This window comes from Hippichthys cyanospilos, chromosome 15 (assembly GCF_059441005.1).
Source record: "Hippichthys cyanospilos isolate Australia breed blue-spotted pipefish chromosome 15, RoL_Hcya_1.0, whole genome shotgun sequence".
Taxonomy (NCBI): Eukaryota; Metazoa; Chordata; class Actinopteri; order Syngnathiformes; family Syngnathidae; genus Hippichthys; species Hippichthys cyanospilos.
In genome coordinates this window covers 8,221,115-8,247,815 of record NC_142383.1, presented here as the reverse complement: position 1 = coordinate 8,247,815, position 26,701 = coordinate 8,221,115, and the positions used below count along the sequence as shown (strand labels likewise).

At 39.1% G+C, this 26,701-nt stretch overlaps 1 protein-coding gene across 10 annotated transcripts in view; it reads right to left on the bottom strand.

Annotated features, from left to right (window-relative positions):
• nedd4l (NEDD4 like E3 ubiquitin protein ligase) overlaps nucleotides 1–25,652 on the bottom strand; it is a 41,980-nt gene extending 16,328 nt beyond the window's left edge. For 5 of the 10 annotated variants that reach the window (XM_088435929.1, XM_088435934.1, XM_088435935.1 and 2 more), the window contains exons 1-8: nucleotides 7,072–7,090; nucleotides 6,529–6,579; nucleotides 4,746–4,807; nucleotides 4,474–4,576; nucleotides 3,404–3,558; nucleotides 3,180–3,318; nucleotides 1,690–1,878; nucleotides 644–721 (exon numbers count right to left, since the gene is read on the bottom strand). In XM_088435929.1, the coding sequence (XP_088292055.1) occupies nucleotides 644–721; nucleotides 1,690–1,878; nucleotides 3,180–3,318; nucleotides 3,404–3,558; nucleotides 4,474–4,576; nucleotides 4,746–4,792 (711 nt within the window). In that variant the 5' untranslated portion in view covers nucleotides 4,793–4,807; nucleotides 6,529–6,579; nucleotides 7,072–7,090. Of the gene's footprint in view, nucleotides 1–643; nucleotides 722–1,689; nucleotides 1,879–3,179; nucleotides 3,319–3,403; nucleotides 3,559–4,473; nucleotides 4,577–4,745; nucleotides 4,808–6,528; nucleotides 6,580–7,071; nucleotides 7,111–7,203; nucleotides 7,240–14,211; nucleotides 14,266–14,446; nucleotides 14,486–15,810; nucleotides 15,893–21,280; nucleotides 21,355–25,347 lie in introns of those variants that run through there. The other 5 variants (XM_088435933.1, XM_088435936.1, XM_088435937.1 and 2 more) reach the window with 3 other exon arrangements.
• Nucleotides 25,653–26,701: the final 1,049 nt, after the last annotated feature.

Here is a 26,701-nt window from a genome sequence, read left to right as displayed (position 1 = left end):
ATTAAAAAGATAAAGTAGTACATTGTTCAAATTTTATGGACTTTTGCACAAAATCATTGCATTCTATGTGCACAGTCATATCATTAGTGTGCCTACTAAACCAACAGGGATGCAGTGATGATAAACCATTGACTGAGGATAGCAAAAGACTGCCTGATGTGCCCACTAATGACTAGACCTTGCTACTGTCATAAGCTCTTGTAGTATTCCTTTGTTTAACAGCTCTGTGACTCAATGGTGTGACAGCCTCAAGAATCATGTGACAGTCGGACTAAGAGGCTGTGTGACTAATGACATCTTACACCATGTAAGGGTTTCAAAATGGAATGGTCAAAGCCCTGAAGATTAAGTGTTTCCTTTTAAGTAAGCTATACAAACAGGAAGGACGTGGTGCGGAAATCCTACTAAGGTAAGAAGAAAGGAAAGAATGCTACAATGAGAGGGAAAAGTGAAGCGTTAGCAACACCACCTGTGCAGCATGGGGGGGGGGGGGGGGGGGGGTAATGTGTTGTACACCCACAGCACCAACAATGGAGATGTGAAGGAGAAGCCTAAGAAAAAGCCCTCGTGGAAGAAAGAGAAAGGGAGGAAGTAGCACAAGTTGATGGGATGGACGGAAACGCGAATATTGGGAAATATTTACCGCAAGAGGAGGAGGCTGGGCCTGGTCACTAACGCCATCAGTCATACTGGAAGATCGCAGCCGGTTGGACAACTGCGCCTGTCAAAAGAAATTAGAAAACCTTTCATAAGGTTTCTCTCATTCTCATTCATATGGAGAATAAATTTGGTTGCCTTTACATCTTTGGACTTAAGCATCACGCTGGAGGACATGACACATTTGCATTGTCTCAATAAATAAACTAAATTTTGATCACGTCACCCACCTCTGGGGGATAAGATGTGCCCCAAAACAAGTGCCACCCCCCCAAAAAAAAGCTCATGCAAATCAATCAAACTGGCTTTCAGTATAACTTTAAGGGTTGAGGGCAATAACATTCCAAGTTATTTTGACAATATATCCATCCAGCCAATCCCTTGGTGGCTTTTCCAAATTTTGTCAAAATCAAGTGTGTCTCACTGTGGACATTCATGAAACTGTGGTGCAGTTCAGTGATGCGGTATCACTGGTGCTTGCAGGTTGACTCGACAAGCTGCCTCTAAAAATAATTAAATGGAAATCGCAGAGTTTTGGGGTTTTTTTTTTTATCTTGTGGTGTAGAATGCATGTAGAAGAGGCAGGAGTCTGCGTCTTAAAAATAGCTTACCATTGATGGGGTATTGTGACTTGCTAACAATTATGTTAATGTTAATGTATTTATTAATTCATTCATTCATGTTATTGTACTTAATATGGTACTTTTCAATATTTTGTTTAAAAATAATATATTGTGTTTAATGCCATGATAGTGTTTTTCTACATGTAAGGACCTTACAGTAAGTACACAGTGAAATCCCATAGACTACCAACACTTAAAATAACATGATATAACGGGAGCATGAATGATGAATTGCAAATATACTGTGGGAATGCTGCTGATGGAAACATCTCCTGTGATGTCATTATGGTGGTGGCTCATATAACAAACAGAATGCCTACCTAAAAACTTTCGACACACTGCCATGTATTTGACTTGTAAAGAACACCCTCTTAAAAAAAGTGTAATGTAAGATGGCTCGCTTTCTCACCAAGACAGAGCTGGGGCCAGGCACTTCGCCATTGGAACTAGGTGTGAATGACAGCCTCAGGCTCAAATCATCAGAAAACTCCTGGGAGACGGGTGTCGGTGGGGGCTGTGGGGTTAGCATGGAGGACGTGTCAGGATGTGACTGGGCCAGGTTGTCATTTGGGTCTTCCTCTGTGATAAGCTCCCAGGACTACAAAAAGACAAATGAAGACTCAGCCATGACATTGTTATAAAAAAAAAAAAAAAAACAAAGTACTGATTAGAATGACATTTTTTATGCTTAATAGAAAAAAAAAAGTCATCCATTTTTTTCCATTTAAATTTTAAATAATTCTGAATTTAATGGGTTTAGGGGCAATAAGTTTGAAAAAACCAAAGTAAAACATTTGCCTGTGTTGGGTGACCTGAGTTATAGTAGGGTTTACTGATGTTCTTCAGCTTGAGGTTTTTAAAATCAAAGTAATAACCTAAAAAATATTGCTTCAGATTTTTAACTATTTTTTTCTTCAATAAGTTTCCTGATTACTTTCAGAAGTCCAAAATGAACCCAATTATGACCCCCAAAAATGTATCTTCTAAAAACCTAACCAGAATGTTTTGGTTTTTTTTTTTTGTTTTTTTTTTTTTACCAAAGAGTGGTGTTAGAAAAAAGTACATCTTTCTGGTGAGCCCTTCTTAGAAGTGCATACCCGTCACTACCCCCCAAAACGTTTTCCCTACATGCATATTAAACATACACCAAGTATTAGAGAAAATTAAATAAAAATGTATGATTTAGTTGTCCACTTACAAGAAAGTTTCTAAAATTTAAAACAAATAATGTGCCAAACAGGTAGAGTGGACATTAAACATTATCTGATTTTTATTTAGATTGAATATTTTCAAAAGCGACACAGGCCACTTGGGTATGTGGTACTGATATCCGATAGGTATCCGATCTTTTGACATGCGACCCCAGGTCACATTCATCCGATTCGTACGTAACAAACAAGTGAAAAACGTCACAATTCTGCGCTCAAAAAGGTGAAATCCTCTTGGAAAAAACATAATAGCGGATTGTGGCACAGATGTATGAAACTATTCTGAGGGAGTGACAACAAAGTTTATTTTCTCTGTTGGTGTATGCGTGTCTCCTTGAGCGAAAGAGACGTTACTCACACGGCACAAAATGTCATGGCCATAGACCACTGGTCACATAATGGTTGCATTTGGAAATGTGAAAAATCGGATTTCCTCCCCAAATTTGGGAGCATTATGACCTGCAGTGTGAACCTAACCCAAGTTTCATACAGGTAAAGGCTTGGATGACTTGTTTAGTGAGTGTTACCTGTGTTGAGTTTCACGAAGTTTTCACGCAACTTTACAAGTTTTTTTTTTTTTTTTTTTTTCCAGAAATAATGACATAATGTTGGCAGTAAAACACTCAACTTTTTTGGGTTCATCCTGTGCCATGAATAAGTTCTCTTTTGTGTGTGTGTGCACAATTCTCACATTATCAATAATATCCCGCGGCTCCATGTGTTCATTTTCCAAGTCCTCGCTGATGTGCCGTCTTGAACGGAAAACGCGATGTGCCTCCTGGTGGATCTGACGCTGGCGATTGTCACTCTCAGTTTCTGAAATGACGTCCCTTATAAAGGGGAAAAAATTTACAATGAAAAAAAAAACATGCTTGTGATGGTAAAACACATGTGGAAAAAGTAGAGGAAGAGTACATGTTGGAGGGCCGTTTCCACTGCGTGGAACGATTGTTGTGGTTGACATAGTAGGTACGTCCAAGGTTGTCCACCTTCTCTTCCCATCCTGGAGGCAATGGCGGCTGCAGCTGCTGAGGTCGCTGTGAACCCGAATCTGCGGACTCATCCCACCCCTAAAATGAAAACAAATAGCCATTGTTGCATATATGGCAGAATGGACTTGGTTGCATTAAACAGCAAGAATAACATTTTGTGGTATTTATATTTAAAAAATAAAAAAAATCACTATACATTTTCTTTGAAGAACGGAGAATAAATAGGTGAAAATATTTTGGAATTAATAAACACAAATACAGAAATTATTAAAGAGGGAAAATTTCCCAAAAAACAATCTTTCCTTTAATATTTACTGTATTTTTTTTTCAATGACTGCATTTAAACTGCTCCTTGTTCAAAAGTACTTTAACATTTAAGAACATACATTTACTTGGAATACTATACTTTTTTACAGCAATGTATCCAGCACTGAATTGGATCACAACATTATTCATCCCAATTTTAATTGAGGTTTCATTTTTACACAAGAAAAGATCAACATTAGCTGGTCCCTTTATTCTGTGTATTACAGTAAGGACATTATTGGAAACTTAAAAAAATAAATAAATAAAAAGCCTTGTAAACAAAACCCAAGTCTCACTTTTCTTTTAGTCAAGAGCTGAGTGTGGACCTCATTTTTCCATGTGGAAAGGAATCAGAACATGAGAATATTCCAGCTCCACTGGAGGTCACAATGAGCAATTTACCAAAATGGCTCACGTCGCGTCACCACCATAATAAAACAGCTATTGGAGAGCTTTAAAGGATAATTTGATACATCACGGGGTGGTATAAGCTGAAGAGGTTCATTTTTTTCCCAAGTCTTATGACTCATCTGATTTGCCATCATGCTCCGCCCTCTTGTATTATCTTGTTCAAATTTGGTAGTACTCAGACCAAATCGACAAGTCTTAGAAAAAGCCAAAATGGCAATGTATGCTTCAAGCTTAAGATGGTGATTTTCTGTATAATTCAGGCCTGACTGATCTTACCTCTGCTTCCTCCCTTATGTCTCCAGCATCCTCTTCATGCGCCCCTTGCTTGGGCAAATAGGCCATCTTCAGACGCAGGTATCCCTTCACCCGAGACTTGTGACTTGGAAATAATAATAAGAAGGATTTAGCTAGGTAACAAAGATAACCTTAGATGACCAACAAACTAGAATGAGGGAAACAAATCCTTCAACGGGTCATACAACAAACATCACATCTATTTTCACCTCTTTGTTACCACATCCTGTTTGTTTTTTCATTCAGATAATTACCTCCTGGGCCGCAACAGGAAGTCCTTAAATGTGTAGGGTCGCTCCATGGCAGGGTCCTCTGTCTGAAAATGAATTGAATAAGATAGTTTTTTAAATGATGGGCATCAGAACCAAGAGTAACGGCTCTGGATTACTTGGCTCTGAGCATCACACTGGAATTGGGTTGTGCAACGCATCTCAAGTGTCACATTGGAAAAACTACTTAGTAAGTCTCAGGCCGCAGTCTGCCAAACTGTTCAGGCTACAGCAAAAACTGCCACTTTCAGAGATGTGACAAAAAAAGAGATGATGCATAAATTAACACCTATGGCTTGTGAATAAGTATGGAGACGTATGTGGATCGTCCACTGACTTTAAACAGTTAATTGTTCCCTCAACTAATATAAAGGCTGTTATAATACAATCTTGTCCTAAAATTAATCCAGGTTCAGAATATATTTTAATCCAATGGAAATAAATATAGTAAGATTCGGTTTCATAGTGATATAAGCAGCCAAGCATAATAATTGTTACATTTAAAAAAGGGTCAGATTAAAAAAAAAAACACAATATAGAGCAGCAGCCCTCACACAGATAAAACTAAAATGATCATACATACAAATTTCACCGTGACTTTCATTTTGGAGAGTAATGTTAATAAATTCATTACAATTGTATTTGTTATACTTGTTATCTTCTAACATCTATAATTTATTGAAAAACAATACGTAGATTTACCAGTTGGTTGATTGTGTCTGGGCTGCACCAGAAGAAATACTGTTTAGTCTATAACTACTGAGTGGCTGAAAAAGGGAAATCAGAAAATACAGCATTGATACAAACGTTAAATATTCTCTGATCTCTTTAAATGTGGGTGTATGCCTCAAACCCACTACGTCATTAGTTTAAGAACCAGTTATACCACCAAAGTCTGCATTTTCCCACTGAGACTACGTAAATTTGACTAGGTGGCTTTTTCCATGCGATCCAAATCGGGGACAGTCGCCTTATTGTTTACATTCTAGACATCTCTCTTGCCAAACAAGGTGCACTGCGAGACTATTAAAGCAACAACAAGAAGTCGTCCTCATGTGAGGACTGTCCTCACACCAGAGATATTCTCAGCTAAACAAATGCAGAATTGAAGCTAGGAAGCATCAAAGCATCTAACATGGGTCTAACTACACCAAGCAGTTTTTTAAACTCTATTTTACTTGTACATTTCAAGTGAGCCCTTAAATTAGTTATGTGCAGAAACCCAGGTACATATGAAGAACATATTAAGGAAATGCCTGGGAAAGTTGGGAGGGGCAGTAGACAACAGATTTGATCTGAGTATCATTATACAGTTTGAAAGAGATCAAAGTATCATTTGCAATGTCATTCTACGTTATTACATTATTATTCTAGAGTGTACAATGCAAAGCAGATTACCAATAATTTCTTTAGGGGAGGACCAGCACGCGCAAGACATTTGGTCGAGCTCTGACCCTGAAGAGTTGAGTTGACTGAGGCTCTTGTTTTATGATGAGTCATAAAATTTCACTGCCATGTACCGCCAGTCAGCGCATTCCGAAATTGATTGCTTCAAACAAAAAAGGAGGACTTCCTGTATTTTTGGACATGTGATTTGAGTCTATTACAGCTAATCAGGATAGGTATGGGGGCGAAATCCCATCTCCCAAAAGGAATTGGTTTTTCACAGATTTTGTTGTCAGGCTCAAACTGACAGGGTATCACATTGCTCTGTGTGGCTTAAACTATATAGTCTAAATACAGCTAAAGGCAAAGAAACAGAACTTACCGGCAAATGACTAAGAGGAACGTCCACTTGTCCCAAAAAGTCATCTCTGGTCTATAAAAGAACAAAAAGGGTGTCAGGAGAAGTATCAGCTTTTTGGCTACTGACAACAATTCCAAAAGGGGTAAAGAGGGGGAAAACAGAGTGAGTGTTTAGGTATTATAGTATTGCAAAAGTGATACAAAAAAATCAGCAATAATTTGTCAAAGACCAAGAAAAAGATATGGATTTTAAGTCATTTCCAGGAATAACCACTGGCCTTGTTTAAATGAGCATTTGATACAGTTGCAAAACAACTTGTTTGCTTGGAAAACATTTGATCAGGATCGGATCATTTAATTGCGCTTTTATCATTTTTTGCGTGTCCGAGATAGAAAGCTCAGTCTATGTAGGCCTGTAGTAAAGAACCCCCATACACCCAAAGAAGAACATCCCACGGCAACACGGAAGCCACATTTGCCAGACAGAGGAAGAAGAGGGCTGTTGCTATGGCAACATCAGGAATAAAAACAGGGAAGAAGGCTCATGAGTCAAATAGAAAGAAACCTGTAGATTTGTCCATCCCTTTGCTGCAATTAATGCAGACTGGAAAAAGGGGAGAAAAAAAAAGGGGAAAGAAAAAAGGCCAATCATTGCGCAGCACAACAGTCGCCCCCTTCCATGGGGGAAAAACATTACCTGTCCGATGTGGAAAAGCCCATTCTTGGTAGAGGCCTGTATGTGGGACACAACTGATTTAGATGGCAGACTTCATAGACATGGGTGCGTGGGTGCGAAGAGATGGATTTTGGAGCCTCTAACTATACTGCAGGTTTTGCCACTGGAGAGGTAACCCTTGTAATACTAATGATAAATCTTGTAAACGATTGGTTGTATTGACGTGTTTCTTCATGCTCCATGTACAGTATGAATGAAAACTAAATGCATTCCTTTAAAGAGGGTGTGAAGTCACTAAAAGCTTTTTCCAAACACCAAGAAGGCAAAATTGAAGGCTAAGTAGAAGGTGGAGATGGCCCGTCAGAGCATTTAACCTAAGTTTTGCTTGTACAGTAGCATCTGGTTCAACCCATGGTCTTTATCTGCCCGGTTCCAGGATGGCCACTTTTTAAGAAAAAATACAAGGCTATATATACTGTATACATATAGCCCACCCTGAAAATAAACTTTTTTTGAAAAAAAAAAAAAAAAAACTTTGCAAACCAGTGAGAATAATCAGTGACACTCCAGTACACAATGGTTCTGAGAGATAAAGATAGCCTCCTATAGGAACCTAGTGTTCTGCCTAAAATTGTTGAGTAGTGCTAGTGTGGCATGACATTCTTAACAGACCTGGAATCCAACGCTGAAAGATGAGTCATGAAGCAATGCTTGTCGGTTATTAAAGCATGGTTATGTCAACAACAGATGAGTGAATCTCATGCGCACCTAAACACACCTAGTCTTTTACATACAAAGCACACTAACAGATGAACATTTTTTTTTTTAGCTATGGGGAAAAAAAAGAGACTTTCAGGACATCTGCTTCCATTTCCTGAACTAATCATAATACTACAAAGTGACTGCCAAGTTCACAAAATGGTGAATCATAAACCCCATCTAAACTAGGTGTACGTAGTGTGTTACGTGTCCAATCTCTCATGAATCTCTCCATGAATTACCATGGAACACTTTGTTATAAAAGGAAGCCTATGAATCAAACTGACTACTTTCAGCACTGATGGGTCACTGGATTTAAGCTCAATCTATCTGGTCATTCTGGAGCTTGGTCGAAAAGTAAAACATTAAACTAGCAGTTTTGTTATGGCTCGCGCAACAACACCCTGGGGAGACACGGCTGTTTTGTGTGTCCTTTAACACAGGGGAGCATTTTAAGCTGTGGGTATGTGTATGCAGTGGGCTATAATTGCAGAGTCATCAAAGGGTCACAGTTGAGCCATGCAGCTGCCTCCCTGGGCCAGGTTACATTTGGGGTTGGGAGGGTGTCGTCAATGACCAACAACATGAGAAATGAGGGGCCAAAGACGATTGTTTGGGACGAGAACAAGTATATTAGGCCTTGTCAAATATCCAAACAGAATTTGCTACCTGAGGGAATGTTCAGTTCAAAATTTTTTCTACCTGACCACCATTTGGTGAAGTTGATTTCAGGACATTGTTGAGCGTATTTGTTGAGATCTTGAATTGCAAAGGTCTCAGGAAACACATTTTACCTGAATTGTTTGAAATCTCTGCCTCCCTATCAAAACAATGCTATTTTTCAGTTGCCAAATATCTTTTCTCTAACTTTATAGTAACATTTACAGAAGACGCTTTACCTTTCCTTGATCAACGTGTGGAATGCTTTTACAAACTGTTTAAAAGAGGACAGATAATAATTTTACAACAAGAGCAACTGGGAAATCCACTGTTACTGGATCCTGCATTTACACCAAGTCCGATCCACGGATTGATCGTAATTTGTAACGGGTGGAAATAACTAAGGATGCTTGGTACCATTTTTTGTTTTCAGACTGATACCAGTATTGTACTCAATCCTTGCGTGATAACCAATCCCGATACCAAATACTGTATACATTTTATAATTTTTACCCCTTCAAATTTTCATTCCTGATCGTAAAACAACCACAAGCAGACGGTCGATACTTGTACCAGCTGTCGTCATCAGTACTCACACCTTGAAAAAAGGCTGTTATCAGCATCAGAACCGACATCTGGATTTGGTACTCGCCTATCCAGATGATTTACAGAAATGTCCCATCCACGGATTCATTCAATCAGCCCAAACATTAGCCCCTTCTGTTTCTTGTTGTACTGCAATCTGTGGTACACAATTAAGGTTTTATGAAACAGGCAGTGATTTGCAGATGTTTCTATGAATGGCAACCAGGGAGACAGAGTTCCTAGCAGGGCATTTTGGGAATGCTCATGTTGGCAAACACAAACATATGCAGCATTTCCGGGTCTTTAGAATGGCCCCACTTGGGGATTTGGGGAAGACCTTTCATTGCTTTCTATTTGAGGATTGTTGGAGGAGAAACAAAATGCCTTGGCATAATGGCAGACTGGCAGTACTAACTAGTAAGGCTTAAAAGTTGAGGATCGTATGACAAGATTACCAGAACAAAAGATGACAAAACTAGTGCGTTTTAAATGTTGAGAGTATTTTTTTGACAATATCACCTGGAAAAAAATGGCAGTTTCTTACCATCTCAATTGTCCTAACCAACACCATATCACTGTGAGAGCAGATGATAAAATCCAGGAGCAAACTAGCATAGAGCCAGAGAAGATAAGTCTGCCTGCACTTCAAATCAGCAGGCACACTTGAGGCAGTCTAAAGATAGTAATAACTAAAGAACATTGGTCTCAGTCGTGGTTACAAGCAGCAAGTTTAAATGTCTGAAAAAAAAAGAAAAAGTATCCATAAAAATGAACTGTTTGAATGTTTGTGAACTCAAGTGTATCCACAAAAATTAACCATTCACTCATTAATGGTGCAAGCTACCTTTAGATTGGGCAATTTGTGTGAAATTTCCAACTCATTAGGGATTTTGCGATTGTCAAGTGTACAAAGTGTGCTAGCTACCCAGAATGTCATTTCCTTCCATCTGCAACACACAGATTTCTACTCATCTTAGTTACAGGAGATAAAGTGAAACAACAGCTGCTTCCCATAGTACATAGCAAATAAAAAAAATGTATCCCTCAACATTTGCGCTACACATGACAAAATCCTATGCAATTCTCAGTGGGTCTAAGTTACCATATTGAGTAATAATTACTGTATTTACCGTGTGTAAAAGAATATTAACAATAAGTAGCCATCTTGTAAAAAGAAACGGATTTAGAAAAAAGTCTTGTCTGGCTAAACAGTTTAAAAAAAACCAAACAAAAAAACAGTCCAACTGAATTGTTTTAAATTAACTTTTACCTCAGAATTACTTGTTGATGAATCATTGCCATGGATCACATCCTGATCTCCAGCTCCGCCCGGGGTGAAGTAAATCTTAAAATGGGGCTGCCTTGCAGGGGGATCTCCAGTAATTTTAAAAGTACAACCGTTAGTCGTTGTGTCCTTTCTCAGATTTTCCTCGATCGGTTGGCTATCCAAACCAGCTGTCTGGCTGTCTGGTATGTTGTCTAAGGCATTTTCCACCAAAAGTGGAGAAGAACCTCTTTCTAGTCGAATTCTGGGGTAACGGTCAAAACGACCACTGCTTGACCGAACAAGATCTGCGCTGGTGTGCTCCTCCTGGGGTGAATCAGACTGCTGCCTGCATTGGTTCGCATCTTGGTTCTGGTTTTGCCCGAGCTGGAACACAAGTCGCTGTGCTCCGCTATTAGAAGCTGGGGATTGCTGCTGCACAGTCCATCCAGAACCACCATAAGGTAAAATTCTAAGATGCCTGATGTCAGAACCATCAGTTGAGTTCCTTCGAATACAAATTCCACCAACACTGATTCCTTGCTGGCCTCTGCTATACAAATTATGACTATTTGAACCAATGCTGAAGACCCTGCGCTTTGGAAAATTTGGCTCCGTCACAAATATTTGTGAGTTTGTAGAATCCGGGCCACAGTATGGAGGTGGTGGTTGTCGTGGAACATCTGCTTGACCCGACGCTTCAGCATACGTAGGCGCAGGTCCCGGAGGGGTATAGCAGGGTGGCAGGACATCATCAGTGTGGCCACTGGAATCCCCATTGCTTGCTCCATCAGAACGCTGTAGTGAGATGTGCATGGAGGAGCTTTTTGTGGGCCGCGGCTCGGCATAGGCTGCAAGCTGGGGTATGAACATGGAAGAACTGCGCTTAAGCAGTGGTTCCCGGCGTGAACCAATAGCTAGCGGCGAAACTGGCTGCTCTGCGGCCTCCTGAGATGCGCTTAATGCCATAGGTGGCTGAGTTTGAAGTACGGTGGCGACATCATTGTCTCCATGCTGCTCTTCTGACTCTCCTTCCAGTATCTCCGGGGCGGTGTTGCTGCGGTTGGAGCCAAAGTACAAACGCAGACGCGCCATTTTTTGTCCAGTCCGAAAGCTTCAGTTCCCTCTAAAGGAAGGCTGAATGCTTCTCCCGTCCTCTAAGAGTTGTTCTTTTGCCCAGCCAGATGACTGATCCCCGCTTTTCTTCCTCTCACTCTAGCCCCGCTCCCATTAGGACCCACCCACCTCGAATCTCTTCCACGGCTTTCCTTCCAGAAGTTAATACTACGGAAGGCGGGAGGGAGGTCTCACACCACAAAAACAAGGATCTGCAAACTACCCAACATCCCATCTATGAAAAAAATAAATAAAAAATGAAAAAAGGTTTGTGCTTGCTAAGTTCTTAGTGCTACCAAACGCTAGCGACAGAGCAGAAATAGCCTGAGCCTACTGACAGCCAGCATTCCTCACATGATTGGATAAGGGCGGCTGGCGCTTCTAGTTTCCTGGGTGACAGCGGGGTTGCCTGTCAGTCACATGACTATGAGTGACCCCACCCCCGTCAAGATGTGCCATTACGATGCAATACTACCACCATGTGCAAGCTGGGATAGGGGGTTACCCAATAAGTGATAGCCTAACCCAGTCATACATCGATTTGTTTTCCAGACCAACACCAATCAAGTTACAATGATGTTAAAGGATAACAACAACAAAATTCAGGCCCCTTGTTCATCATGGCTTGGAGATGTGGAAGTAAGATACGGCTAGAAATAGATAGGCAGCAGGACAGTGAGAAGAAAAGTATGACAATTACAAGAGAAAAGGATTTTTTTTTTTTTTTTACACAATTAAAGTTACAGCAAATCTTTGATACTATTTTAGTCCACGATGCTGAAATCAGGTGCAGAAACCTAAGCACTCGTGCCTGAAAACAGCATCATGATGCAACATTATCTGCAAAGGAAATTGCAGTTTAAATCTACTTTGCCCAGGGATAAAAAATGAGAGGGGTGAGGTTTTCTGGCACTGGTGCGGAGAATCAACAAAGCTCTTCAGTCGCAGTGGATAAAAAAATTAACATTCCTGTTTTGGCCAGTGCTTCAGCCCACAATGTGTCACCCTTTATGTATGCGGACGACCAAGAGAATTAGCAATGGGAAAAAAAGCAAATAAAGCTCAATTCCGACTTGTGGGTGAAAGATCATCCAGAGATGGGAAATACTGATGGCAGAGAAACAAAAGCAGAGACAAGCATAGCATGACGCTCTGCACTGTGTTGGACACTGTCAATACCCGTTTGTGCAAAAGAAATGCTAAGAACAACATGGATAAAAGAAATACCTATGGCACAAAGCCAAGCTTTACTATGATATAACCAGTCTGTTCAAACAAAATACAATTCTGATCGTATTGAGACTAAACCTTTTTATACTTTAAGCAAAGACATTTTAGAAAATAGTGTTAAATCAGTGAGCTTCCTGTATGACTTCATTAAATTTTGGCATGTCTCTGGACGATGTTGCAAAGTTGGAGACAATGAATAGTGTTGGAAAGCAAAAAAAAAAAAAAGAAAAAAATTGAATCAAAGAGATTCAATCTAAACTGGCTCTGGAGACAAAACCAATTGCAAACATATCCTTCAAAACAAAAGTGCAGGAGTGTTTGGAGAACGGTCCCTGCATACACCGTGAGAAGGAAAAGACCTCCTCAGACATATAAGGAGAGAAACAGGCTTGAGGGTGCTCAAGCTCCGCTTTCATGTGTCATCCTGCTGCCACTGCAACACAGCGCTCACACTGGGGAAAATCTGAGCTGCCCTTTTCTAGGAAGGCCACGTGCCAGCAATACCACTTGATGTTCAAGGCGGAGTACTGATAGACGCACAGATTACAAACGTATGATTTATATGACCTTGCAAAGCCCACTTCAGGATTTGGTCTTCATCAGCTCACAAAAAAAAAAAAAAAAATCTTTGCAAGGCCTTGTAGGAAGGGCTTAACCAGCCAGGGACATAAATTGTATCCTGGGAAGCAACCACTAATGGTTCTACCAAACATCATCATAATGACCTTCCAGCAGCTTAAGTTACCAGGAAAATATCACAAAAGGCAAACACCTGTAACACGGAAAATCTTTCCATAGAAAACCCTCCCTGCTTATCTTTGACTCCTGTCTGGATTGGAGTGAAGTAGTGGATTCATTGTCAAGACCCGGTTATGTAACTGTCTATAATTACTGTAAAAATTGACATTGTATCTAGATGTTATAGCAGCAACACACTCAGCTTCACAAGAGGGACATTTTCATTGTTGCTGGACAACAACTTTCAACCAGAGCAATAAAAGTAGTGGTTCATTTGACGAGAAAATCCTTTGGTATTCAACCTGAAAAATGCAAAGGCTCAGATTGAGTTGAATATGACTCATTTTAAGTAATAATGACCCCAGTGGTTCCAGAGAAAAACACACAAATAGTTTCCTAACAGCTTTGTGATAATGTAGAAATAGCATTTAGGCAACATCACTTTTATTATCATAACATTACAATTTGGAAAATAATGCATAAACGCAGTACTGGAAAAATCCTCATGTCTGGAACAAAGGAAACAGAGATCATTTTTAAAAGGAAAAAAAAAACGAGGGGGAAAATTGACTAGACCTGAGGCGTTCAGTGTGTGAAACTAAGCTAATGGAAGCTGTAGAAACAACAATTAGCAAGTGATGAATGAAGCAATGAGGTTAAGAACGGGTGACACTTACCAATCTGTTTTCATCGAACACCTCAAAAAGGAGCCTGTGATTCTGCGGACACACCTGCGTAAGTGCCAAAAGCAATAGTGTTAATAATATCAACTGTAGAGATGAGCAAAAAGCAAGCTCATTTTTCTTAGAATACTGTCGTGAATTCACACAACGACAAGACATCCCAAAATCAAATAAAATGGTGACAGACACTATGATTGGAGAGGACAAAAAAAAAGAAATTGATGCTCACCCTGAAGTAGAATTCCTCATTCCATTTGGGATTGAGTGTCTAAACATTCAAGAATACAAATGGTTAGTCCGTTGATGAAATATAGTGCATACAGGAAAAACAACACATATAATTTTCAAAGTATCGGGTGGTCCATAAGTTCCTTCAAAAACGCATATCTGTACATATATTTTTTGAAATGACAGACTGAGGCACAGACATGAACAAAAAAAAAAACCTGTGACAATTAGTCAGTGGCCTTACCCTCTGATTAATTACGGCTCAACTTGTGAATGTCACAAGCCCTAACCCAGGTGAACCTATCGTGACATTTTAATATCATTTCCAGGGTTTTTTTTTTGTTTGAGGACTTTGTGGCACCGGCTATTAAAATGCCTTTGCTCAATGGCACAGCTTAGCTCAAGAATTCCAACATCGGCTAAACGCCGCTCTCCCATCCCTCACGCAACGGTGGTCAAAAAAAGAAATACACGTGATCAGATTTCTAATTTACATGTTTTTGAAGTCCTTTCACAACACACAAAACTTCTACTTCTGCAATACAAGACGATGGCCCATTTAAAAAGAAACAAAGTCTATGGAAGAAGCTTCTTTTTTCTGCTCTACATAGCAGTGCATTGTCAGCTATTTATATCCTATAAGGCAAGCATGGCCACTGGCACCATATGCCTGCCGGTATGAGGGGCTATGCCTGCCTTGTAGCTTGGCTAAATGGCTGGTTGAAAGCTAGCAAGCGCTCAGATTAACACAAAAAGTGACCCACATTAGGACTTAAAGCAGCTTTTCCAAAACATGAATGCTTACAAGGGAGGCCTTTGTACAAGATATTATTGAACAACACTAGCATATTGCAACAGCGGCACAATTTGTTCCAGAAACACTACAAGAAATGACAGACTTGGTAGAAATTCTACATATGCAACTTCCCAGAACATAAACATGGATGCACACAAGTTTGTGAAGATGATTGCATGCAAGTGAAAGGGGAGTTTAAAATGAGAAAGAAAAAGATCTTCTTTTTTTTCCCCCAATGGAGAAAAGAGAAGTGTCCGTTTGAGGTAGGAGTTATTTGTTTTAAGTTTAACAAAGTGGGGCACGGTGTCTATTAAAAGGGATTGTCACTATTTGAGGAAGTAAGTAGCATTAGCCTTTACTGCTGTAACTACATGAGCAACACATTTCCTGAAGGACGTGGGCAGGAAACAGCAGTGTGAGTAGAGACAAACGTAAGCAGCGGGAACAGTAATTGTGTGGAGGACATGATTAGACCAGGCGGGGCTAATCTTGTAAGGTCAAAGCAAATTAGAGCTCATGCAAACTTGAGAAGAGGAAAAGATGCGGCACATTGCCAGCTTGCTACTTACTTTTTTTATCGTTTTTGTCTGGACCAGGGCGAGCTCTCGGTTTTCGTCCGTGACATAGAGGGAGAGTTTGACATAGGGGTCACTGCAGGGGGTAAAAAAAAACAAAACAACAACAACAATTTAGAACTCAGTGATATTTAATCTTTATCATTTGTTCAAATTTTGAATCCCCGAAAGTGGTAACAAAAATAGAACAATGGAGTCCACAGAGGACGTTTTCACCGATGTATTGTTTTTCAAATACTGTACAACATCAATTTAGCATAATTAATATGTATGTTTTATGGCCTGGCCAATTAGATTAAATGGCTAAATGGCAAATATTTCCCTTCTATTATTTGACTTTTACATACTCCAAACATTTATAGTATTTGTATACAAGTGACCCTGGTCTCATTATTTATTACAAGAGAATCCATACCATAACCTTGCATTCTTAAATATATCATGACATTTTTTATAAGATCACTCTACATACCTGTCATTCAAAAATTTTACAAGCATTAATTAGATGAGTGATGCAAGACGTTATGCAAAGAAATGACCGGAATTTCACTACATTACTCACACTTAGGGCTACCTCTGCAAACCTTAACTCAAGTTTGTTTAAGGTTGTTGAAATTGAAAACAAACAAAAAAAAACAAATTACACAAAGCAAAATAAATTAAGAATAAATGAGTTGAATGACACCCATTCAACTAGGGTACTAGTACTATATTACAAGTAAAACAAACATAACTGCACCAAACAATGTTCCTCGACGTTTTTTATTTTTCGTTTTCCAAACAATTATATTTTTTTTCAAATAAATTTACCTGGCCCATGAATAGAGAAAATCCACATATAGTATACACCTATTGAAATGCATTGAGACAAAACAAAAAATACTTATAAACTGATCTGCTGATTTATCGCTAATTATTGCTTTTTTTGTCTGGCAATGATGTAAGTACAGTTTTAAGGGACAAAGAAATTATTACTTTGACATTAGACACCAAAGAACTAAGGTCAAAAAGTAAATTAAATTCTACAGTAAATCTCACAAAACTTGGGATAAGTAAGTCACGCATAGCTATATTCGTACTTAGCTAATTGCCTTTGTGATGCTCACACTAGTTGTGCTATGATCTCAAAATAAAGATCCTTTTTCATATACTGTATTTATTTTATTCCCTTGACTCGCATCCCCTGCTTGCCTCTCCGACCAAAACTACGCTTCTGCAAGGTTAACAAGCCAAGCCAATCTTTTAGGATGGGGCCAGAGAGGGATGATTTTTCAAAAGATCATTGTCATAAAATTTTACTGAGAGGTCATACAGCAGTTCTATTTCATCCTTGCTGAATGCAGTGCTTCGGTCATTCGAGATTTACAGAACCATTTTGGCTATGAGTCTTAACGTTGGATTTTACATACGAAAAAATAAAGTACCGGTAGATGGATCATACTATTCTGTGAAGTCCATAGCAGAATTGACCAATTTCAATAGACAAGAAATTATTTGTCACTAAAATTATGCTACAAAACAGACATTCTAAATGATTTCAAGGGAGGAAATGTGCATGTTAACTAGTCTTTTTGGAGTTTTTTCCAATACAGTTTTATATCACAATTTGAACTGCTTGAACTGTAAAAGTTGCTTGGTGAAATTTGTGTTTTGGTGCTTAAAGGGTCAAAAGCATTATCGCAAAATGGCTGAATTCCACCGACAGTTTTCGTTTGACGTAAAATCATAACACTATAGCGCTTATGCACAAATTGTCACCGGTGGCAACCACTACACCATGGCAACCACATTTTCTTTTCTAACATTTGTTGATCTACACAAGCTGTTCTGTTCTTTGTACTTCACAAGCAGAATGAAAAATTTCATTTGCGATAAGTACTTTGTCACAACCTAAGAGCTCTCCATTTACAACCGCCAAACTGCAGTCTGACAGATAAAAACTGCTTGCCTTTGGAAATTGGGAGATAAGGTCGATAATGTCTTATTGATGAAGTTGCAGACTGAAAATGGTAAGAGCATTTCCAGATGAGTAACTGTAATGGATAAAAAAAAAAAGATGGCATGTGAATATCCAGCAGGTTTTGAAGGAATGGGTGCTGCAGGGAAAATCTGGAGAAAAAGGGTCATTTATTCACTAGAAAGATACACCAGTGAACAAACGTAAAAGAAATGTGTTATTCTGTAAGATACTTCCATGGAGGTTGGACACAGGAAATCAAGATTGTCGTATGTTTTTTAAAGTCAAGTGACTTCCACTATAAATGTTAAAAATGTAGACAGTGGACTAACTTCTTTAGTGCTCTTCCTGCTGTGAACAAAAGAGCTCAACTTGATTGTTGATGATTATTATTGCCTGAGGGAACCCCGCTGCCTGTAATTGTATGTTTGTGAGCATGTGTGCTCTGACTCAACAGATACAATCGGACCGCTGTGTCGTCAACACACTGACAACTCTCACTTGTCTTCACTTGTGGGAAAAAATAAATAAATAAAATAATCCACAGAGCAAGACAGAGGAGCTGCTTCAGAGTGAACACTTGGGAGAGAAAAGCAACTGTCATGGCTCCCGCACTGAAATGGTCGTTAGGTCAAAATCTTCGACAGCATAAAAAGATCCATGGCATCAGGAATGAATAGAATTACAAACATGCTTCGGGGTCAATTCAAGGCACGACCCAATAGAAACGAAGAATGTGTATATACAGCAAGACATCCAAAGCAAGAATGTTAAGGATTTAGAGGTTATGCTGAGTCTTTCGGTTATTTGGTTCACCAATTACAGCTGTCTTTCACCATGAAGTTTGTAATCAACATCAGTTAAAAGCTCCACAAAAAAATGTGGGTCAAATTTGTTTGAGTCCACAAGCTCCACTCGTAACATTCGACCGAATCCTTGAAAACACTCTCTTCACAATAGCCTAGTGTTCTGTTCTCAGCCATTTTTTTTTTAAATTCTCATTTGTTTGTGTTGAAAGAGACATGGTGAAGACACATGACATATAACTGCGATGAAGCTTTCTGACACAGGGAATCATATTTTGCGTGAAAATACAGTATTTTACTTCTAATATATCCATCCATCTATTTCAGGTAGCTGCTTATCGTAACTAGGGTTGCTGGCGTCTATCCCAGCTGTCTACGGGCAAAAGGAGGGGGACACCCTGAACTGTTTGCTAACCAATTGCGGGGCACTTGGGATGAACAACCATTCACAAACTCAAACACACTTAAGGACAATTTACAGTGCCCAATACACCATGCATGTTTTTGGATTGTTGGAGGAAGTGCCATGAGAGCTTGGGGAGAACATGCAAACTCCACACACCAAGGCTGGAACGAGCTGGATTTCGACCCGCGACTCTTAACTCTTAACCTATCTTGCACAGAGCCGCACTTGTATTATAATAAAATTATGAATATAGATTCTTACATCTGTATAATATCACACAACGTAAGATAGCAGGTTAAGCATTGACTGAAGGTGTTGTGGCGCATTAATAATTAATCACTCTTTTTGCATTGCGTGGCAGACAAAAGAAAATGGAGGACATTGTATTACAATGCAACACAAAACGAACATGTAGAATCGTAATTACACAACATCAACATAAGGGGTGAGGTTGAGGTGAGCAAGGGAAAAGATGACAGTCAAAAGCGCTAAATCGTTTGTGGGAACGTTTGCATTGTACAACCCCAGGTCATACAATTATGACCTATGAATTATGTCATTTACTTTTTCTTTAGCTTTTGGATGCCACCACAGGGGGATAAGCCTTGCCAAAGAGGAAAAGTGTATAACCATGTATAACAGTAGTGATTTCAAATGTAGCAACAAGTTTTTTTTTAACATGTATTTTGAACATGGAACATTTTTTTTTTTAAATCAGGGAATAAAATGTCTAATTCAAAACAGAGCATCCAGCAGCAGATCGGCAGAATGAGCGGTTCCACAGTACAAGATTTAATCTGGCAAACTTGTGCCAGAGGTCGGTGATGAATAGCAGAAACACAAGGGTAATCATTTGTTCAAATGGGAGTTAAAGGTCTTTTTGCCACTGAGAAAAACAGTGAAAGTTTGCAAATGGGCTGATTGCTTTGACAAATCGTTTACCATAAATATGAGTGGAACTCACGGTATGTTCAACTAAATGCCAGCCTGACATGATTATTAACTTTGCGAGTTTTTGTTTTTCATCGTTTGTATGCAAATGGTTGGATGTTATAATTGGATCTCTACCTGTCAAGTATGACATGTAGCAAGTTGAAATCCCTACCCACAATTTTTTCTAACTATGTCTACATATGTCTATGGTTGAACATATATCTACTCACGTTTCATATGCTAAATGGTTAACAGCCTATTAGCTTACTATGAGGTCAATAGCTTCGTCCTCTTCTTCTTGCTGAGCAGACTTTGCACATTTCGTGCTTGACTGGCCCCTACTGGTTAAAGTTTGAAGACCCAAAATGGAGCCCCTATAGATTGTAAAAACAGATTATATCCTCAAACAACACAGGCCTAGAGCTTTTGGAGAAATTCTTTCTTTTATTTTGGGAAGTTATGTGTGCTAAAAATGTCATTAATGAAAGCCCTCTAACTACTAAATCAGAAAATGTTTTAAAGTACACAAATAGCATCAGCCTTTCAGCCACTATGTGGTGAAACAAAACAAAGAGTGGAGCTGTCAAGCAAGGCAGTCTTTGCAAACATGCCCCCCATCCCCCATGTAATGCTGTAGTATGCGTTTTTTTCACTTTGCAATGATCAAACGTTTTTTTCTTTCACTGTTTTATTTTAACTGGAAATGATCCCAAACTTGTGATAGCCCTTGTTTTTGAGGAAGTCTTTGTCCATTGCTGACGTTGCGGCAATGTGTGCGTCCGCAAGAAAGGTCCGTGTAGAAAATGGTGGCGCAAAAATGGTTCCGGCGGAGCTTCGAGCCAAATAAATTAAATCAACCTTTTTTTTTTTGGAAGTTGACTCAGCCAACTTCGCTGACTTTTTTCACAGCCATACCGTCCAGTGTAAAAAGCAGAAAGCAAGTAAATTTGTCTATTTCTGAAAAAAGGGACAGTGAATTATCCATTATGCACCTAAAGTCATTGTAAAACAAAAAAGGGTGAATTTATGCAACCTGAAGCGACCTTAAAACAGCAATCAACCAATTTCACTTTTCCAACAGTTGTTGTTAGCATAATGTAGCTAAGATGTCAGTAGGTGTGGGGGTATTTGCGGGTCACACACTACATTTCTTCAGCAATTGTCAAGAATAATTCAGATTTTTAGTGATGAAAGGATGAAACAAAAAAAAAGGAATCAACCATACAGACAGCAGTCTTGATCCATGGCATATTTCGATGAAATTATGTAAAGAACATTATTTAGATTAAAAAAAAAAAAAGCAAAATGACTCCTGTAAAGCCTCACCCTATTTTCTGATAAATAATACTCTGTGAAACTCACCTAGCTCCAATGATGTCTTTCTTGGCCAGATCAATTCCAGCGATGACCTTAACACGCAGCACTCTGGTTTCATGCTGCCGGAAAGAAAAAAAAACAAATTTAATCAAGCTCATGGAAAAATTCTCTTTCGAGTGCCGATGGCTACTCTAACCAGGCATTACTTTAATGCAATAACTCTGACCCAGATAATTCTGATTACTCGCAGTTGTGATGAAGAGCTTTTCAGTGCATTGCGACAATACGTGTGACATTTAAAAAAAAAAAAACACTATCCCCAGTTTATTTGTAAAATTCAACAGATTTCACACAAGTCATTTTATGAAGAAGTTATGGTAACACACCAAATGATTCAAATACACTTATTGCACAAATCCTAATTTAACACTTTAAATATTTGCCATTTTTGGAGAAGAGAAAACTGCCAGCCAATTTTAAGCATTCCGACTGACCGGTTAGCCCCCCCAAAAAATAAAATAAACAAAATAACAAAATAAAATAAAAACGCTGTTGATGATGCTCTTTGTCCTTTCCTGTCAACGGCGCTCAGGTGTTAATGGGGATGCGTCATATGAATACTCGCCATAAAGTAACAACTATATAATGCTTCGCGCTCAGATGATTTTTATTTAAACAAATTCTGCTGTAAAAGACTTTTTTTTTAACACGGCATATGTACATATGGTAATACACTGTAAAAACCTAAACTATAAGCGTGTACAAAAATGCTTTCTAAGTTCTGCTTAAATTAAGAAAGCATATTTTCTATGTTGTTCAAAAGCAACCTATAAATTTCCTGTCCTTGGTTATCATCACATCTTTCCTTTTCCCTCCCTGTCACCTGTATTACGGTGGCAAAAAAAAACTCACACACACGCACGCACCCACACACTCACACAAAACAACACCAACAACAAAACAAAAACGGACTGGGTCAATTCTCCATTATTTAAGTTTGAACTTGACGCTTTCACTTCTGAAGCAGACTTTTTCAAATTGTATTAAGGGAAGTTCCGCTTGTTAAAAGTGAGTAGGAAAAATCCAAATCAAGGGTGCCAAACTTGTTTCCTCGAAGTGCACATGGTAGTTATTGTTGCCTTCAGGTGGGTGGTTTATTACAGCAAAACCACTCATTTCTATCGTGTTGAATCAAAGATATGTTATCGCATAACGGCTTGACAGTTTATTTCACATAGGGAACAGTAAAAAACGCAAAACAAACTCAATTTTTGTTACATTGCAGACTTATGACTGATTCATAGAAGTGCAAAATATTTTTCGATTAAAAAAAAAAAAAGTAATACTGTAATAAAATGGCCTAAAACTTAGTAATGTACAGTCTGTGTCTTATTTATTTAATGTTGGAACTAAATTTTTATCTCTATTTCAAAGGTATTCTACTCTGCAACACCATCATCTGTTCCAATCAACATCATCAGTTTTAATTCTGGCTCATCTGCCAGAAAATTGCATCACTAATGACATGTGCATAGTGTGAATCTGTATGAAAATACTATCAGACTTTTTTGCAAAGTAGCCATTATATTATTTAACAATAAGTGCCTTCATGTTCCAATTAAGTTTCTCTCAATTTGAAAATTTAAATGAACAGTTCCTACCATGATAATAAAAAGCATTAAATTTGCTGATGATAACTGCAAGAAACCCAGTTGAAAGCTCACATGACAAGACTTGGCAATATGTACACCTAGCACCATTTGAGAATCACTGATCTGGAGAGTCCTAGAGAGGCATTTCAGATAGGCTGTTTACATGCCAATTGAATTCTGTCCCTTTTTGAACCAATCTTATTGTTTTTCAAGCTATACTGATTTTCACATTTGCCAAACTCTTATTACCAGCCATTACGCCTCCTGCTAGCCAAAAGTGGATCTGCAATGTTTATTCATGGATTAAGTGTTTTACTGGAAGTTTGAGGCAATTAACTTTAATTATGGCCAATCTTCTGTAATGATAAGCTTAGCAATTTTGTCTGCCAAAAGACACAGTTGTAACTATAGCTCAGGATAATCAATGCTGCTTTTACTTGCAATGAGTGTCATGTTACTAAAATGATGGAGAACAATTTTACAGCCTCCGGCATCAGGTGACAATTTGTCATGTTGTGGTTAGGTGTAGTGCATGACTGAAGGCGAGCCAAGCCTTGCCAGAGTGCACTACGAGGCGGAATGAATGACACGCCTACATCATGCTACCCTCTCATAATGACTGACAGAAGAAGGTCAACGCTGAGCTTGTAAAATATGACTTGTACAATTGGGTACAGCTATCTTAAAAAAAAAATCCAGCTAAATAAACAGATCATCAGTTTGCTTTTATGAAGGATTACAGCAGTCAAGAGAATAAGCCTGAAATCAGAGCATTTAGACAAATGTAAGTTAAACTACTTTTAACGATTAACCCTATATGCAAAGAATTGTCGATTAACATGATGATTTTATCAGCCTCAATTAATAATTTTTAGCACCCCTGCACAGTTACTGAGATCAACCAAGATCATCACACATTTTACAATCCTTTTGAAATGAAACGATTCAAATCAGAAAAAAAGAAGCTAAAACCTGAAAGCAAATGTAGCAAAGCCAGGTCGGGTTCTAAATGAAGGCATTATGGCATTCATCTTGTCAGCTTGATGTTTTTTTTAAGACACAAGCATGACGAAAGATGGGTGGAAAACTTTATTAGGTTTATTCTATTTCACCATGTGTATTATTAAACGTTTGATGACTTGGCGTTGTATATTGCAATTACGTACTTTAATTTCACATAGGCAACGATTGGCATTTCTAGTTCTGGGAGTACCATTCCTCTTGTCCACCGACAGCTGGGATAGTTAGTGATTGGGAAAATGAATAAATAAATTAATGACTGAGGTCCTGTAGGAATATTTTTATGGAAGTTTGTGAATATACTGTATGTTATGCTACAGGTTACAAGTGGAATACATTTATTTCTTCTAACTGCTACTTATGTATTGCTAAGGAGTACTTCTCACCAACTGATCACAAATTTGAACATTCTCCAGGTACAGTACCTGGTGACCCGATAGTCGCTTCATGTGTTCCACTGCCATAATCTGAACATTAAAACATTTTAATACTTTTTTTTTCATAAAATGTGTACAATGCATTTCAGTTTCTTAACCCTTGTGCAGTGTTTTAACTATTTTGGGTCATTGTCTTTCACATCATTCTCTCAGTATTTTAGTCAAGGCATGTCACACTCCGGGTAATGTGATAACGAATTGGTTGTGCCTTGTTGAAATTTGACATGTTGTCACCATCTGGGTGAATTTTCAGCTCCCTGGTGTCTTCTTTTGATGCGTTTTCCTTTTGATGTGAAATGCCTTTGATATAAAGATCAAAGATTTGGACAAAATACCTCGCAAGGGTTAAATCTGTCAGCAATGTCTGCGAGGTTTTGTGCAAGTGAGTACTGATTTCAACAAAACCTGAAACTCCAAAAGACATATCTCAAGTCGGAAATGAGCTCTTTCGGAAAGCAGAACAAGGGCATTTGCTGCGCTCACAAAACTAGATCATTGTATGTTGTCCGGTTCTTGGATCGGACATTGTATTGATGTGTACTTAATGTTCACATTGTTTGATGACTTCGCCGATGGTACCAATAGGCAACTAAGCAAGCACATATCTTAAAATGTTTTGGCCTGTTTAGTCCAGAGGATAGCTCCCTTTAGGCATTAATGGGTCTGTAACAACATTTGTATTGGCTCAGTGTTTGTTCATCACAAGGGTCGCGATACTACCGCGTGTAAACAACAACGGCTCCTATACATGGTATTGACAACACAAAGACTCATTACTTAAACCGGCGAGTTATTTTTTTGTTGTTGCTTTTAAGCATGTGGGTGCACTAACTGACGCGGGGCGAACGAGGAGCGAGGAGGGGTTTCAAAAACAAGACAGTTGCCTGAACATTACTACGGTATGTGGGTGATGGCTGCTTAGCTTGAGCGCGGCGGCTAGCGCTAGCATCGGCAGCATCCGCGCGCTGTCTCGCCGTCTAGCGGCACCACGATCGAGGCTTACCTCATCTTCTGACAGTCCGTAGATCGGCTCGTAATTCGCAGCCATAAAGCCCCGCGGTGACCGCTAATCGCCGCTTAAAGAAGGAAGCGAGGCGGAGCTAGCTAGCTAGCCTCGAACAATTCAGTCACACTTATTGCTCCCCTGTTTCTCCTGTCACGCCGTGGTGGTAAGATCCGATTTTGGGATAAGATTAGAATTCCCTTCCAAGACCTCACTACGCTCCTATGAGACCTGGCGTTGGTGTCTGTTCACACTGTCCAAATAGGTTTCGTCAGAGACTGAGACGCTTTTGTCAAACGCTCATATCCCCCTCCTCTCGAAATGCTGTGACACTTGACTTTGAAAGGACTCGGCCAATCACCTGCTGAGTAGGCATGATTGCTGGCGGACTCGACCAATCGGAGGTGTCCTTGTATTTCCCCAACCGCAGCTGGGCCGTGCGAACGTATATTGGGGTGTGGACCGTGGAGCTGAAATATTTCACTTTATATCTTGGTATTTAGATAATTTTGAACATTTCATATAACATCAGATCCACTACGTGTACATATCGTAAAACATATGAAGTCGCGGCGTGTAGTTTGCTATATTCTGGCATTAAGGTGGACAGTTTGGGGGCGGGGCTTGAAACACCTAGCCAATCACAGGTAACGGGAGCCAATATTTACTCGAGGTGGCGGAGAGGTAAAAGTTATGTCGCCGTGAGAAACTGAGCATAAAGGTGGACATAACAGCAATGATACGTGCGTGATATAGATTACTTAGTGGAGGCTTCAATGATTTTTCCAAATCATATCTACATGTTTGAATTCGACTTCATACCTCGTATATACAGTATTTATTAGATTAACCAGTGATATATATATCACTATCACTAATTGTGCGTTTATGTAACCGAATGTTATGTCACCATTCAGTAAATGCGTCTCTTAACAAGTGGGCTAATTTGCGTTTGACATACAAATATTATGCCTGCATAGGTCAACAATTGGGACTTTACTGCGATCAGTATACTTTATTTTTAAGTAGTAGTCGCCTCATCGGTAGTAGTTTTGCTACTATTTTTTTAATGTAAACTTTAAATTGATTGTCCTTCCAAACTTTATACAGCATATTGCTTATGATAACGCACTCGCGATTGCCACTTAATAAATGAACGCCACGCATACATCATATTAACACGCAAAGAAAACGCAGTACTCACAGTCATTGCGATCTAACAATTTGACCCGAGGAACAGGACACACAACCCGTTGTAACCTTATATGCCCCGATGAACTTCCAGCTTGCTACTTTCAAAGAAAAACGCGAAATAAAGGTCTTTATCAAGAACTGACATCAAATAGCGCTAACA